The 13,963-nt window shown below is 41.4% G+C and overlaps 1 protein-coding gene across 1 annotated transcript in view; it reads left to right on the top strand.

Moving 5' to 3' along the window:
• The window catches only part of LOC111220839 (glycoprotein-N-acetylgalactosamine 3-beta-galactosyltransferase 1-like), a gene marked incomplete at its 3' end in the record, with an annotated part of 33,643 nt that extends 21,354 nt beyond the window's left edge, over positions 1-12,289 (top strand). Inside the window, exons 3-4 of the mRNA XM_022744078.1 lie at positions 7,151-7,815; positions 12,174-12,289. Of these exons, the coding sequence (XP_022599799.1) occupies positions 7,151-7,815; positions 12,174-12,289 (781 nt within the window). The remainder of the gene's footprint in view (positions 1-7,150; positions 7,816-12,173) is intronic.
• Positions 12,290-13,963: the final 1,674 nt, after the last annotated feature.

The raw sequence follows: 13,963 nt of genomic DNA on the forward strand, positions 1-13,963 counted from the left end.
TCTGACAACCTCCTGCCTCCTGTATGCAAAGGTCTTGGCCAGCTTCTCTTTGACAACTTTATCATCAGGTCTCTCCTTGACATAGCTGTGACTCAAAACAAAATTCATAATGGTGAACTGTAGCAATGCCTATTCATTATCTTCACTGACAGCATAACATCTCAGGACCACAATACATAGCTTCTCATTAGACCTATGGCATTAACTATTTGTGTCACACTTGAAAAATAAACCTAAAGCCTAAAGCCCCTTTAGCTAAGCATTGTTTAAAAAAAAAAAAAAAAAAAATTAAGAAAATGTTATACAAAAAAGATGTCAGATAATTTTATCTGACGAGTTGTTATATCTGTCACATGCAGCATCAATTTCAAATAAAAATGGTTAAAAAACTTGTCAAACTAAATATGTTTGTCCGATTGTGATTTTAAGCGGTAAAGCTTTTAACTGAATGACTCGTTTTCCCTTTAACATCACAAATAACTCTCAACATGAATTTTCCGTGATATCAACAATCATAGGTTTAAAACCATCTTACTTTTCAGAACATTATCTTCTTTGTTTGTTGCTGTTGTCATTTGTATAAATTGATGATTTATGAACATGCAGCGCCCAATCCAGAACGCCGTCTGCTCATTCTCATAGCCCAGAGGCATGATGGGAGTGACACTGCTGCGCATATTCAGTGGGCCGCATAATGCAGAAGTAACCCGGAAGCCAGCAATTTCTAACTGAACAGGTGCCATTTTTAGATCCAGTATCCAGTTCTTATAGTACGTCCATGATGCAAACACGTAGCATTTCCTGTACCTGCTTCACAATAAAAGCGTCCCGCTAGTTCGTGGATGTAGAGCTTTTAATATGAAGAATCAGCAGGAAGATGGTGGGTTTGTATCAGCAGTAACTTCAACAGCTCTGAAACGGCTGAGAGGGATCAGTCACCAGTAAAATAAACCTGATATCTGAAAGTACAGACAGGAACACAGGAGTGAAACTACACTGAACAAAAATATAAATGCAACACTTTTGTTTTTGCTCCCATTTTTCATGAGATGAACTCAAAGATCTAAAACATTTTCTATATCCACAAAATAACCATTTCTTTCAAATATTGTTCACAAATCCGTCTAAATCTGTGATAGTGAGCACTTCTCCTTTGCAGAGATAATCCATCGCCCCGCACAGGGGTGGCATATCAAGATGCTGATTAGACAGCATGATTAAGGTATGCCTTAGGCTGGCCACAATAAAAGGCCACTCTGAAACATGCAGTTTTGCTTTATTGGGAGGGTCTGGGGGAGTCAGAAAACCAGTCAGTATCTGGTGTAACCACCATTTGCCTCACGCAGTGCAACACATCTCTTTCGCATAGAGTTGATCAGGTTGTTGATTGTGGCCTGTGGAATGTTGGTCCACTCCTCTTCAATGGCTGTGCGAAGTTGCTGGATATTGGCAGGAACTGGAACATGCTGTCGTATACGCCGATCCAGAGCATCCCAAACATGCTCAATGGGTGACATGTCCGGTGAGTATGCTGGCCATGCAAGAACTGGGATGTTTTCAGCTTCCAGGAATTGTGTACAGATCCTTGCAACATGGGGCCGTGCATTATCATGCTGCAACATGAGGTGATGGTCGTGGATGAATGGCACAACAATGGGCCTCAGGATCTCGTCACGGTATCTATGTGCATTCACAATGCCATCAATAAAATGCACCTGTGTTCGTTGTCCATAAAATACGGCTGGCCATACCATAACCCCACCGCCACCATGGGCCACTTGATCCACAACATTGACATCAGAAAACTGCTCACCCACACGACGCCACACACGCTGTCTGCCATCTGCCCTGAACAGTGAAAACCGGGATTCATCCGTGAAGAGAACACCTCTCCAACGTGCCAGACGCCATCAAATGTGAGCATTTGCTCACTCAAGTCGGTCACGACGACGAACTGGAGTCAGGTTGAGACCCCAATGAGGACGACGAGCATGCAGATGAGCTTCTCTGAGACGGTTTCTGACAGTTTGTGCAGAAATTCTTTGGTTGACAAATGTAGTAAGGTCCTCTTGAATGGCTGTATCATCATCATCAAAAACCTGCGAAATACAGCAGAGAAAATACAACCAACTCTAAGGTAGTAATTGGAAGGATGCATATAGCTAACTTTGCTCTACCTCGATACAGAAGATGAGATTGATATTTTGTGGTATTTCTTTAGTATTGCAGCATTGGTTAAGAGGTAAGTATTGTATATTTGGGACAGTGAACAGGCAATAGTATGTTAAAAACTTGATAACTCTATAAACTTCTATTATGACAGTTTAGATGAGAAAACAAGGTGCAACTTTAATGGCAAAACTTTATTTAATTTCTCTTTAGAGGTTTAAGTATGACAGATACACATCAAGGGAGTTGGGTTTATCAGTAATATGTATTTTGCCCACACATTAGTGAATATAGGCAGAATCTAAAATGTATATAACCAATCCTTATTTGTGAATACATACATTTAAAAATTGTGCTAATTTGCAGCTGTTATATAGTACATGCTACTATATTTTATATATTAATTTTCCCAAAATTATAATTGCTGATCTGCTAACGTGTATGCCTTTTTGATAATTTGATAATACTTGAGTAGAAATGTCTATACATGATACCATTCAGCAATCAGCCTAGCTTGCACAATATTGTATACACAGTATATATATACACAATATACACAGACAGGGCAAAGGTATATTTTCTTTACCTGGTAGTCTTTGATTAAATCCTCCGTCTTCTCACCAAGGTAGAGAATGAGGCCTCTGATTACAACATCTCTTCGGAACTCAATGCTGTAGTCCTACAAAAGTATAAAATAGGTCATTATGTTAAGTACAGAGAGTACAGTGCAATTTTGATACATAAAACTAACCTCTACACTGTTGTAAGTACATACCTCATTTAACATGTCAAGGGTCTCATCAAGTTTCTTCCCAGTGGCTCCCCCCTTCGTCCTGTACAGGCACAAAAGTTTGGGCGTATATTGGTCCAACTTCCCCAGGAATGTGGACTGTAATGGCTTCAGTGTGATCCTACGGAATTCCTCCTAAATCTGTGAGAAAGACCAAGAGTGAGATGAAGAAACATCACAAGATACAGAAAGAAAACAATTAGAAAGAGACAGGGCAAGAGAAAAATACACCGAGTATTCAGCTTGAACTGAATCGTGAGTGCACTATCTAACAATGGAGCCCTTGCTATTACACAGGTAATCAGGTAGACATAACATTTTCCCACTCACAGCTCCATCAGGTAAGAAAACTGCTCATTTTCTCAAACAGGTGATCAGGTAAGTGTATTTTTTACTTTATTCTCACAACACAAGATAAACACACTTGGGAAAGCTCAAACAGGGCAGGCCATCGAGCTTTGAGGTCAATCACAGGTGGTTTCTTGAGGATTACATCATTTCGACGCAGTGAGAAGGTTTTGGCCATTTTCTCATTGATGAGCTTCTCTTCTTGTACTCATACAGAAGCTCCACTCTCTCCTGTTCAAGAGTTGCATCAGTTTCACCTTGAGGATGAGGTGGGAGGTAGTTAACCTCAGATTTCTTTGCCTTTTTCAAGCCTTTTGCTGGAGTTCTATCTGCAGCTGATTTCCTCTTCAGATAGTTAATGTTTAGCTCCGGTAGTCCAAGGTGTCTCACCTTTGCTCTGTAATTGCCCAACCTGTGCTTCAGGCTGTTGTGCCAACTATATAAACCATTGACGGACACTGGGTCCCTCAAACACGGATGCTTCGTAACCAGGGCCTCAGCGACCTGCTCCCTTCGGGCTTGTGAAGGATAGGCAGTGTAGACAAAGATGCACTCTGCTAATTTGTTCAGGATGTCAGATTTTACTGCAGGATTTGTGAGTAGGGTTCCGTCCTTTTTTTTGTAAGCTTCATTTGCAGCTTGTAGAACAAGCTCTGTGTCAAAGGAGAAGGTAGGTATCTCAAACTGAGCTGGCCAAGGCACAAAACGAAGGGAGGAAGCGCTCTCTGGAGAAGACAGAATTATGGTATCACTAGACACAGTGGAACTGGAACCAACATCTTCCTCAACACAACTACTATCAAAGCTCTCTTGGAACTGTTTAGCATTCAATGAATCCTCAAGTGTCAATGTGATCACTGGCTCAGCAAGAACCACCTTGGCAGTGTCTTTGTCCTTTATTTTGTTAGTTTCAAGGAGAGTAAAAAACTGACCATTAAAATCTTGGCCCTGGAACTGGATACTCAATTCTTGTTCAATTGCAAATGTCTCTTGTACAATAGGCTTCAATTCCTCCACAGTCTGAGGGATTCCTGAGGGCAAGGAAAGCTTGCGGATTTCTTCCTGCAGTATGACATGAAGTTTAGCAGACATGTTGATGATTCTGTAGTAGGAAAAAAAAGACCTTTTGTTATTTTGAATTTAGGCATGTTAAAGAATCAAATTACATCCTATTACAAAAGAGATATGTAAAAAATGTAATGTTAAAGTGCAGTAACCAGCACACGGAACAGGAGGCATTGTCACATTAACCAGAAGTGATATTTCAGTGTAAGTAAATGTAAGTACAGCTATGTATTCAACCATAATTCATTTCGATGCAAATTGCTCCACCACTCAAGAACTACTTCAATGGTATGTTATACTCACAACGACTATAAAATACGACTATAAGGATAACAACCAACTATCACTTTAAAAAATAGGAATAAGATATGGATCACTTTTTCAAGATGCTAGTAGGGGGGGATGGCATAATAGAAACTGTTTGCACCAATTCATTTTCAAAGAGCAATGGCCAATGGGGACACTGACACTCAACCGGCGAACCAATGGTATAACTTCAATTGGTCATGGACATTTGCATTTCTACAGCTGACATCACTGTTGTGGTCCAGCCAAACACTAAATAATGACAATGAATATACAAATCGGGAACAATTGAAAACATGTAGATATATTCAGTATTTTAACTACCTAATCATCTTGGATGTGGATGTGACGCTTCAAGGTGACAAATCGCTTTCCTGCAACAGTGTATGCTGCAAGAGGGTAAGAGTCTGTTAATTCCTGTTGCTCGAGGACTGTCACTTGTCTTGTGGATTCCAATTCAAAAGCCCTAAGGTGCTAACTGTACCATGAATGTAGACACTTGACAGCAAATACAGTCTGGTCATGCAAAATCAGGATTAGATTTAGTTCAATGAAATCTGGAAGCCCTCCAGTGCATCCATGGGGCAAGATCATTCCCACCGAGTAACTGATGCCATGGCAGGTCACTGTATTGGCTACCTGAATACACGTCTCTCCAGGAAACTTTCTTTGCACTGCTTCCTGTATGTTTTCCTTGAGGACATCCACAGGCACCGTGGAAATATTTGAGACACTGAGGGCAGGTTTTCCACAAAACGAAAACAAAAGGCCAGTATCTTTCTTTAAAGCTTCAAACATGGACTTCAGACCATGGTCTCTGAAGAATCATCAGCCTCATCTTCATCCAATGTTGCCATCGTTAGGACGCTGACAGGTTCAAACATGACTGACAGTGGAGGAGTTGGCTGTAATTGTTTTTTCTCCTGTCCCAACACAGTGTATAGTCTATCACATTTTCAAAATAGAAGAAAGTTTTCACAAAACTTTACTGAGATATAATTTCTTGTGTCAACAGTCTGATGTAAACTTGTGTCTGGTCTGAACATGTTTAAGAACAACATGTGTTTGGGAGGTAAGCATTGTGAATAGATTTTGCAAAACAGCCATGTTTGCCACATAGTCACATATTGAGGGTAACTCATCATTTTTAAATTAAGAAACAGAACAGCTCTTCAATTTGAGCTGTGTGAACAACCTGCTGCTGTGACACAGGTGAACTTGTGCTACAGGAAGTAGACATAGACGTAGTTGTACAACTTGACTGCAGTCGTTTGATACTCCGCCCCTGAAGTCAGCCGAAGTCAAACTCAAATGCACCTATTGTCGGCACTCAATGAATCTTGGGAAAGGTTGGGCCATGAAGGATCCACCCAGGAAAAGGAGGCCACATTTTTCGGCCGCATTTGAAGGAGTCTTCACATGGGACAGTCTAGTCACCACACTGTGACTGTGAATGGTCTCCAAATGCAGCCTCTGAAGGATGTGCTCTCAGAAATTCCACAGTGGAACAAAAAAAGTTGGAAAAATTACCAAAAACCCATGGCATGGTTATTAATGGGTAAAAGGCGGGATGTTAGAACACAATAGTGGCTGTAGCACATTACTATATATTTGGCTCTTGGAATTCACTCACACCACCCGCCCGCCTGTCTGCACATCTCTGTATTAGTACTCACAAATACTACAAACTGACCCCTGAGAAACAATGTAATGTGTGTGTTCTCGATGCAGGGAGTTTCTTGTTTGTCACTTGAAATGCATGTTATCTTTCACTGAATGTTACCACTCAGCATTCATAAAGTAGCCAAAAGTTAATATTAGCATAACAAGTCATATCCAGGTTTACTTGTCTGTGTCTGCTCAGCACCGATGACAGTCAGAGCCAGAGGCAGTATTTTAGGTTTTCCACCCGTCCGTGCCAATTCTTGTGAATGCAATATCCCTGTAACGCCTTGAGAGAATTTCTTCAAATTTGGCACAAATGTCCACCTGGACTCAAGGATGAACTGATTTAGATTTTGGAGGTCAAAGGTCACTGTGATCTCACAAAACACGTTTTTTGCCATAAGTCATGAATTCATACACTAATTATGACACAATTTAAATGTCTCTAAGGATAAAATGAAGTGATGACATTTTATATCCAAAATGTCAAAGGTCAACTTCACTGTGACATTATAATCTGTAAAAACACCTCTGGCCATTAGTCAACACTGTAACTCAGGAAGGAGACACTTTAACTTGACTGGTTGGTGGAGGAGGTGATTCTAGTTTTGACTGGTTATTTTATAGCAAATCAAACTGCTAATGAAGACGGGAGCGCCATGCTGAAATTATTGAAAGTATTGTTATCATCAAAATATTTCACCATGATATAGTGGTGGAACTGAATATGTAACCAGAGATTACTTGTTTTGTTACATTAGTTCCATGCAACACTTTTTTGATGTTTTGTGCTTGTTATACTTCCAGATGAGAAAAACAGCTCAGCAGCTAATGTTTCCCAAACAACACGGGTCTTATGTTGGATCATGACGGGACCCAAGAACCTGGAATCCAGAACCAAGCACATCAGAGAAACGTGGGCCAAGCGCTGCAACAAAGTGCTGTACATGAGCTCCGTCAAAACTGACTTCCCCACTGTGGAGCTGAACGTGAGCGAGGGGAGGGACAACCTGTACTGGAAGACCATTCGTGCTTTCCAGTACATACACCAACACCACCTGGACGAAGCAGACTGGTTCCTGAAAGCAGATGATGACACATTTGTGGTCGTGGAGAATCTCCGCTACACCTTGTCCAAATATAACTCAGAGAAGCCTTTGTACCTGGGCAGAAGATTTACCCCTTTCATCAGTCAAGGCTACATGAGTGGAGGAGCAGGTTACGTCCTCAGTAAGGAAGCACTGAGGAGATTTGTGAAAGGCTTTGACACCGGGGAATGTACACACTTCTCCACCATAGAAGACATGGCGCTGGGGAAATGTATGGAGACTATGAAGGTGGCGCCAGCAGACTCCAGAGACATGAAGGGGAGACAAACGTTTCATCCTTATCCACCAGACCATTACCTGGTCAGACAGCCCCCAAGACCACGGCCTTGGTATCTGCAGTATGAGCACTACACTCCAGTAGAGGTACGCAACACTAGACACAAAAACCTTCTCAGTATCTGGTTTTAGCTTGGTCTCAGGAAATTTCATGAAATGAGCAGTGTCTCAAGATGCTCACTACCACTGCATGCATTCCTGAATTAATTCCTAGTGGATGATTCTGCATCAAACTATTTTCATCCAGTGTCTATACAAGAAGTAGTTTGCCTTTTCAAAGTCAACTTTGTCAATTCTGCCATATGTAAATATGACATACACAGGATCGAAATGCCATTTTCCCCACACCCCAGTGTAGACATACAGAAGTACTAAATGAAACAACAATGGGTTAAAAAATATTAAAATACTAGGATTTGCTGGAGCTTGGAGCAATAACATCACAAAACTGTAATAATATGGTGCAAATGGTTACAGACTTAAAATTCGTCATCCACAGGATGAGTAATTAACTAGTTTTTAAGTAGTATTCTGTACAAAGTGACTGGTGCTGGAATGAAAAAGGGTACATCAGTTAGTAACAAAGCTCAGGCTCTGCATTTGTGGTAACTAATACCACCTACATTTAATTGTTTTTAATGAGGCTTAATAGATTTCTGCAGGAATGAGTCCTAAAACTGGATATTAGTTGTATTTTAACACTTCCTGTTCCCTGATCCTTAAGTCTCTGGTTTGTTGAATGTGTTTTTGGTTAGAGGGCTGAAATAAGGTCTGTGATTAAAACACAAGCTCAAGACACTTTCACGTTTTATTCCAAAAACGTAAAATGTATCAGTTAATACCCCAGTCCTGATTTCTTGAAGCTTTAAAAAGGCCGGTTGCTAACAACATCAGATCTTGATGAATGAATTATTCAAGTTGAAAATTTTTACTGATGTACAATGTATAATTTGTTGAGAACAAAATGACGACAGTTTGGTCAGAAACATGTACACCAGTAGCCTGCTGGAGGTCATGTTGTGGGGCTCTGGCAGTGCTCCTTCTGCGCCTCCTCTGTCATGGTTTGCTATGGCAGACACCTTTTTACTGTCACAACTGTCAGGGTTTGTCAGGGTTTGAGGGGTAAAGCTGGACCCAAATGCAGCCAACACATGGGAGACGGTGCAGACAGGTTTATTAAACTAACACAAGCACAGGGAACCACAGGGGATGACAACAGGTAACATGAACAGAACGAAGACAAACCAGACTTGAACAGCTTGAGGGGAAACCATGGATGAACAGATCGAGGAAAATCCAGAAATCAACGGGCATGAACAGGCTAAGGGTAAACCCTGAGACAACAAAGAGACAACAGACAAACCGACCCAGACAAAGGGAAGCACAAAGACTATATAGACAAGGGAGGCAAGGGTGTTTGCACACAGGTGAAACACATTAGGGCGGGGCAGACAATCACCACACAGAAACAGGACCAAGACAGGAAGTAAAAACACTGACACACAAGGAAACCAATTACAAAATAAAATAGTGCGAAAAGTCCAAACAAAACTAACAAAAGGTGTCTGCCATAGCAAACCATGACATCCTTGCACAAAGGAGCAGGTACCGGTCCTGCTTCTGGGTTGATGCCCTTCTACGTCCCTGTCCAGCTCTCCTTGTGTAACAGCCGGTTTGCTGATATCTCCTCCATGCTCTTGAGACTGTGCTGGGAGACACGGCAAACCTACTTGCAGCCGCACGTATGGATGTGCCATCCTGGAGGAGCTGGACTACCTGTGCAACCTGATTAGGCTGCAGGTACGGCCTCATGCTACCAGTAGTGACAAGGACACTAGCAAAACATAGAACTAGAGAAGAATCAGTCAGGAAGGATCAGGAGAGAGCAACTGTCTGTGGCCACCACATGTAAAACCATTCCCTTTTTGGGGGTTGTCTTGCTCTTGCCTCTCCATTGCACCTGTTGTCACTTTCATTTGCCCCAAAGCAGCTGAAACTGATTCACAATCACTTGTGCTTCCTAAATTATCAGACTGATCCCAGAAGTTTAATGGTTTGATGATTAAGTGTTCCCTTAATTTTTTAGAGCAGTGTAGGGCTGGGACGATTTTCCGACGTAATCGACGTTGTTGATTATAAAAATTATTCGACGTGGAATTTTAGTGTCGACGCGTCGTGTAAAACCACACAGGGTAAATGTTCAGAGAACAAAACCGGAACTTTGTAATGGGACCGTTTATATCCATCGTCTTTGGTTTACCTGGATACAAGCGCAGCACAAGGGCTGGGACAACGCGATGACGTAATTGAAGTCATTGACTACGTGAATGATTTGCGTCTGTGTAAACTATTTGAACAACATGGCGGCGCCTACCAGCAGTAAGACGGAGCGTGTGGAGCAACACGCGGCAAAAAAGGCTCGCACACGGTCCTCCAAAGTTTGGGAATACTTTAATCTTGACACCAACAGTGCGGTAGTCTGCAGACTCTGCAAAGTGCATCTTCATTTGTGTGTGTGTGTGTGTGTTGGACGGGGCAAATTGTTATATTAAATGACTAACTGGAAAATAATTGCAATGAAATTACTGTTAGGTTAATAAAAAAAATAATCGTTAGATTAGTCGTTTAAAGAATAATCGTTTGGGACAGCCCTAGAGCAGTGTAATAACAGATAAGGTGCTGTTTAAAAATTTTGGGCATTTTCCAAAGTGTATCGGTATCAGGAGGTTTGTGTCAACCCAGGAGAATTAAATTTTACTATAAAAACTTTGACGTTCAATGCTGCTCAAGTGGAGGAAAAAAAACAAAAAAACTAACTTGTGTACACCTAACTGCCTAACTAAGCTAACCGGCAGCCTATTAGCCCACAGCCCTGTTGTAACTGTGGTCCCAGCGGTGGCGTTGAGGTGTGAAATTTTCCACTGTCCCCCACCAGGTGACATCCAGCTGGAATATGATCCTTTCAAACAGCCTGATCAGGTCACTCTCCAATTAAGATCCATGACTCATGTGTAGATCCTGTATAACAGTGTCTACAACTGTACAGGAAGCATCCAATACAGCCTGTATGTTGATGGTTTGACTTTGTTTTCCTGTTTACAAAATAACTCCTCGTCCTGTGAGGGTGCGATGATTTTTACATTGTTTCCATCTGTGGCAACCGATCACAGTGGTATAGACCGACCATGAAGCTGCTTTATTTCTCTGTAGTTGTTGAACATCTAAAGGAAATTGGGTATGAATTGTCCTGTGATGTGGTCTACAGAGACATTTTTTGTTTGGTGAGTAGATAAGCTTACAGACGGCTGAGAGATCTTAAAGTTGTGAGCATTGTAAAGTTACATTTTCTCTGTTGCCAAGTAAAGCACAATGTTGCCAAAACACTTCATTTTCTGCTCTAATCGGGTTTTCGGTTGGTAGGAGCATCCTTCACAAACTCCACAATGATCATTATTCCCTCGTGAATGAGTCGTAATCGTTCAGTTAAACTAACCCTCGCTTAAGGTTTCCAGAAACATAAAAACAACGCTGTATGACAGCAGACCAGCTCATGGTCTTTGGTGATTGAGACACTCTTGGAGGTTCCGCTTCTTCTGTTGTGGGTTAAAGTGTTGAGAAGTTTGACATTAACTCACTAACTTCTTCCCGCAGACTTACGAGCTTTAGTGCTATTAGTAAGCTTGTGGAAAGTTAGTCGTCTGTCAGAAAAATTAGGACATTCCTAAAGGTTAGGACTGACGGATTGCCCTATATTTTTAGGAGTTTTCTCCTTAAAAATCGGCAAGTTAGAGCTTAACCTTTTTAGCCTTAAGATGTCTTTGTGAATATGGCCAAGGTAATGCTGCTGATTGAGACTTGAAGAAGAAGTTAAGTCAGTATAGAAAGCAGCTCCCTGAGAGTACGGATGCAGCGAGTTATTGGCAGCCCCATGATCCGAGGCGGCTTTCTGAATGCCCATTAACTAGGCAATCATGACAATACACTCACACACACACACACACACACACACACACTTACTCCATTTCATGGGGGACAGCCTCACATTTTGATGTAGGCCAATACATGGACATAAGTGTATTGGCTTATATTTGGAAGCTTTTCAAGTAATGCTGCAATAGTAATTTCAGCTAGAAAACACCTGCCTTATTCATCATAGTTTGAATAGAATAGAAAGCTTTTATTGTCAATTTACAAACTATTAAACAAAATTGGTGGTAGTAGACAGTGGTACTCCTGATCAGTGCAAACAGGAACACTAGGGGTGGGCGATCTGGCGATCTTATATCGTGGACAGATGAATTGTACAGATTGCGTCATTAAAAGGTAATATATTTAGATATTTCAAAAGTTCAATCAAAGCTAACCAGCCCACTGTCAACTGTTGAAAACTAGCAGCTAGCCCGCTAACTGCAGCTGACAATGTTAGTCCTTGTTCTGCTCTGCAGCCTTGCAAGTTTGGCATAGAGGCACATAGCAGTCCTCCACCTGAGCAGAATAAGAGCCACTGTCACAAGCTGCAGTACAAGATGGTGGAGTTACAGTCTGCCTGTAAGACATGCCCGTAAGTTAGCTGGGGGCTAGCTGGTTAGTAGTGACTGAACTTTCAAATTGAAGCACTTACATATAGCACCTCATAAATAAATAACAGTACTGTTCATACGAATACTCCGGATGAACTAAGCAAAAAGTCTGATTGATGATGGCTGATGGCTGAGACACAGTTTGTAAACAGAAGACAGCATTGTAGGAATAGGGTTGAGCAAACAGGCATCCCCAAACAGCGTCAAGATATAAGAACTGAACTTCCGGTCAGGACTTTTACAATAAAATCAGAGCGGAAACAAAATTGTGGTTTTACCCAAAACGATTTCACAGGTTGAAATTTGGAGGGAGGCTGCTTTGATGTGATATGAGATTAGTCTTTCAAAACATTTTATGGCTGCTGATGTTAGTGCAGTTGTTCTGTGGTCATTGAGACTGTTGATGGCTTCTTTGGAACAGGGATGATGGTGGCTGACTTCAGACAAGGAGGGATGCTGGCTTGTGGCTAGCTTCAGCAGTGCTGAAACAGCGAACACCTATGCATCAACTTATTGTATTACAGACTTTACATCATTTACATCAAGAAGTATTTTGTGTGGCCGTGTTCTGTTTACCTCTTTACTGTTAGAGTTTATGTCTCTCCTGTGACCTTTGTCAGATTGCATTGTGTAAGAGCTTGGTCTCACGAGTGTACACAAGAGGATGGACTCTGACCTATAATGACTGAATGTGTGGGGAATAAAAGAAAAGTATGTAGAAATGCTGAACCAGAGAAGATTGTATCATAACACCTGTGCTGTTTTGGGGTACAATGTTGTGCTCTGTTCTCACCCCAAAGTGGTGCTAAGATGTTTTGGGGCTCAGAGTATGCAAGACTGCTCAAATGCAGCCTGTGCCTGTCTGTTCCGCACCTGTGCCTATTCTCTAAATCTGTGAAGAAGGTGCTCTCGAAGTTCTTCTCTTCAGAGGTGGAGTCATCCAAAGACCCTGTTTGCCATCGCAGAATACGTCGGTGTGTTGTTTGTGTTGCAGCCTGCTGAGCTTGAAACTTGGTACAATCTTCTCTTCAGAATAGAGTAGCTCCTATATATATATATATATATATTATATGTTATATATATATCATATATGCATGCGGCCAATAGGCTCCTCATGTACCTCAAGAGCTTGCTTCTTACTTTACTTACTTCTTCAGTGCTATCCAGACATAGCATCTATCCTTGACCATAAACTTTTGTTTTTCCGCACCATGTCATCAGAAGTTTTATTCAGTAATCGTCTACACAGGAAGGGTGGTGTGTGTCAGCAATTCTGTTGCTAATTCCTTTTCTAATTGGATAATATCATGGAGTAGAGAGGACGGGAGTTTGTCGAGCTCCCCCACAACAGCATTGTATTGATAATGTGGTATCTTTCTTTTTCTACACAGTCTATCTTCCTGAGAGTGTGATGTCTTATTGCCTAGAATGGAAACATAAAATGATTGGTGGTGTACCCTCCAGTGATGGCCAACATACAGGCTACTGAAAAGCATCAGGTAAATCAAAGTCTATTGACCAACAGAATTTTTTTTTTCAAATACAATGGGTTATGCTTTTTTTACGTATCTTAAGTAGTAGTGAATCAGCATTCTGTCGCAACGGCATGTTAAAAAACAAGTCTGCATTAATGGTGGTATTTGTCATCACAACCT

Source organism: Seriola dumerili, unplaced genomic scaffold, assembly GCF_002260705.1.
Source record: "Seriola dumerili isolate Sdu_G_001 unplaced genomic scaffold, Sdu_1.0 BDQW01000078.1, whole genome shotgun sequence".
Taxonomy (NCBI): domain Eukaryota; kingdom Metazoa; phylum Chordata; class Actinopteri; order Carangiformes; family Carangidae; genus Seriola; species Seriola dumerili.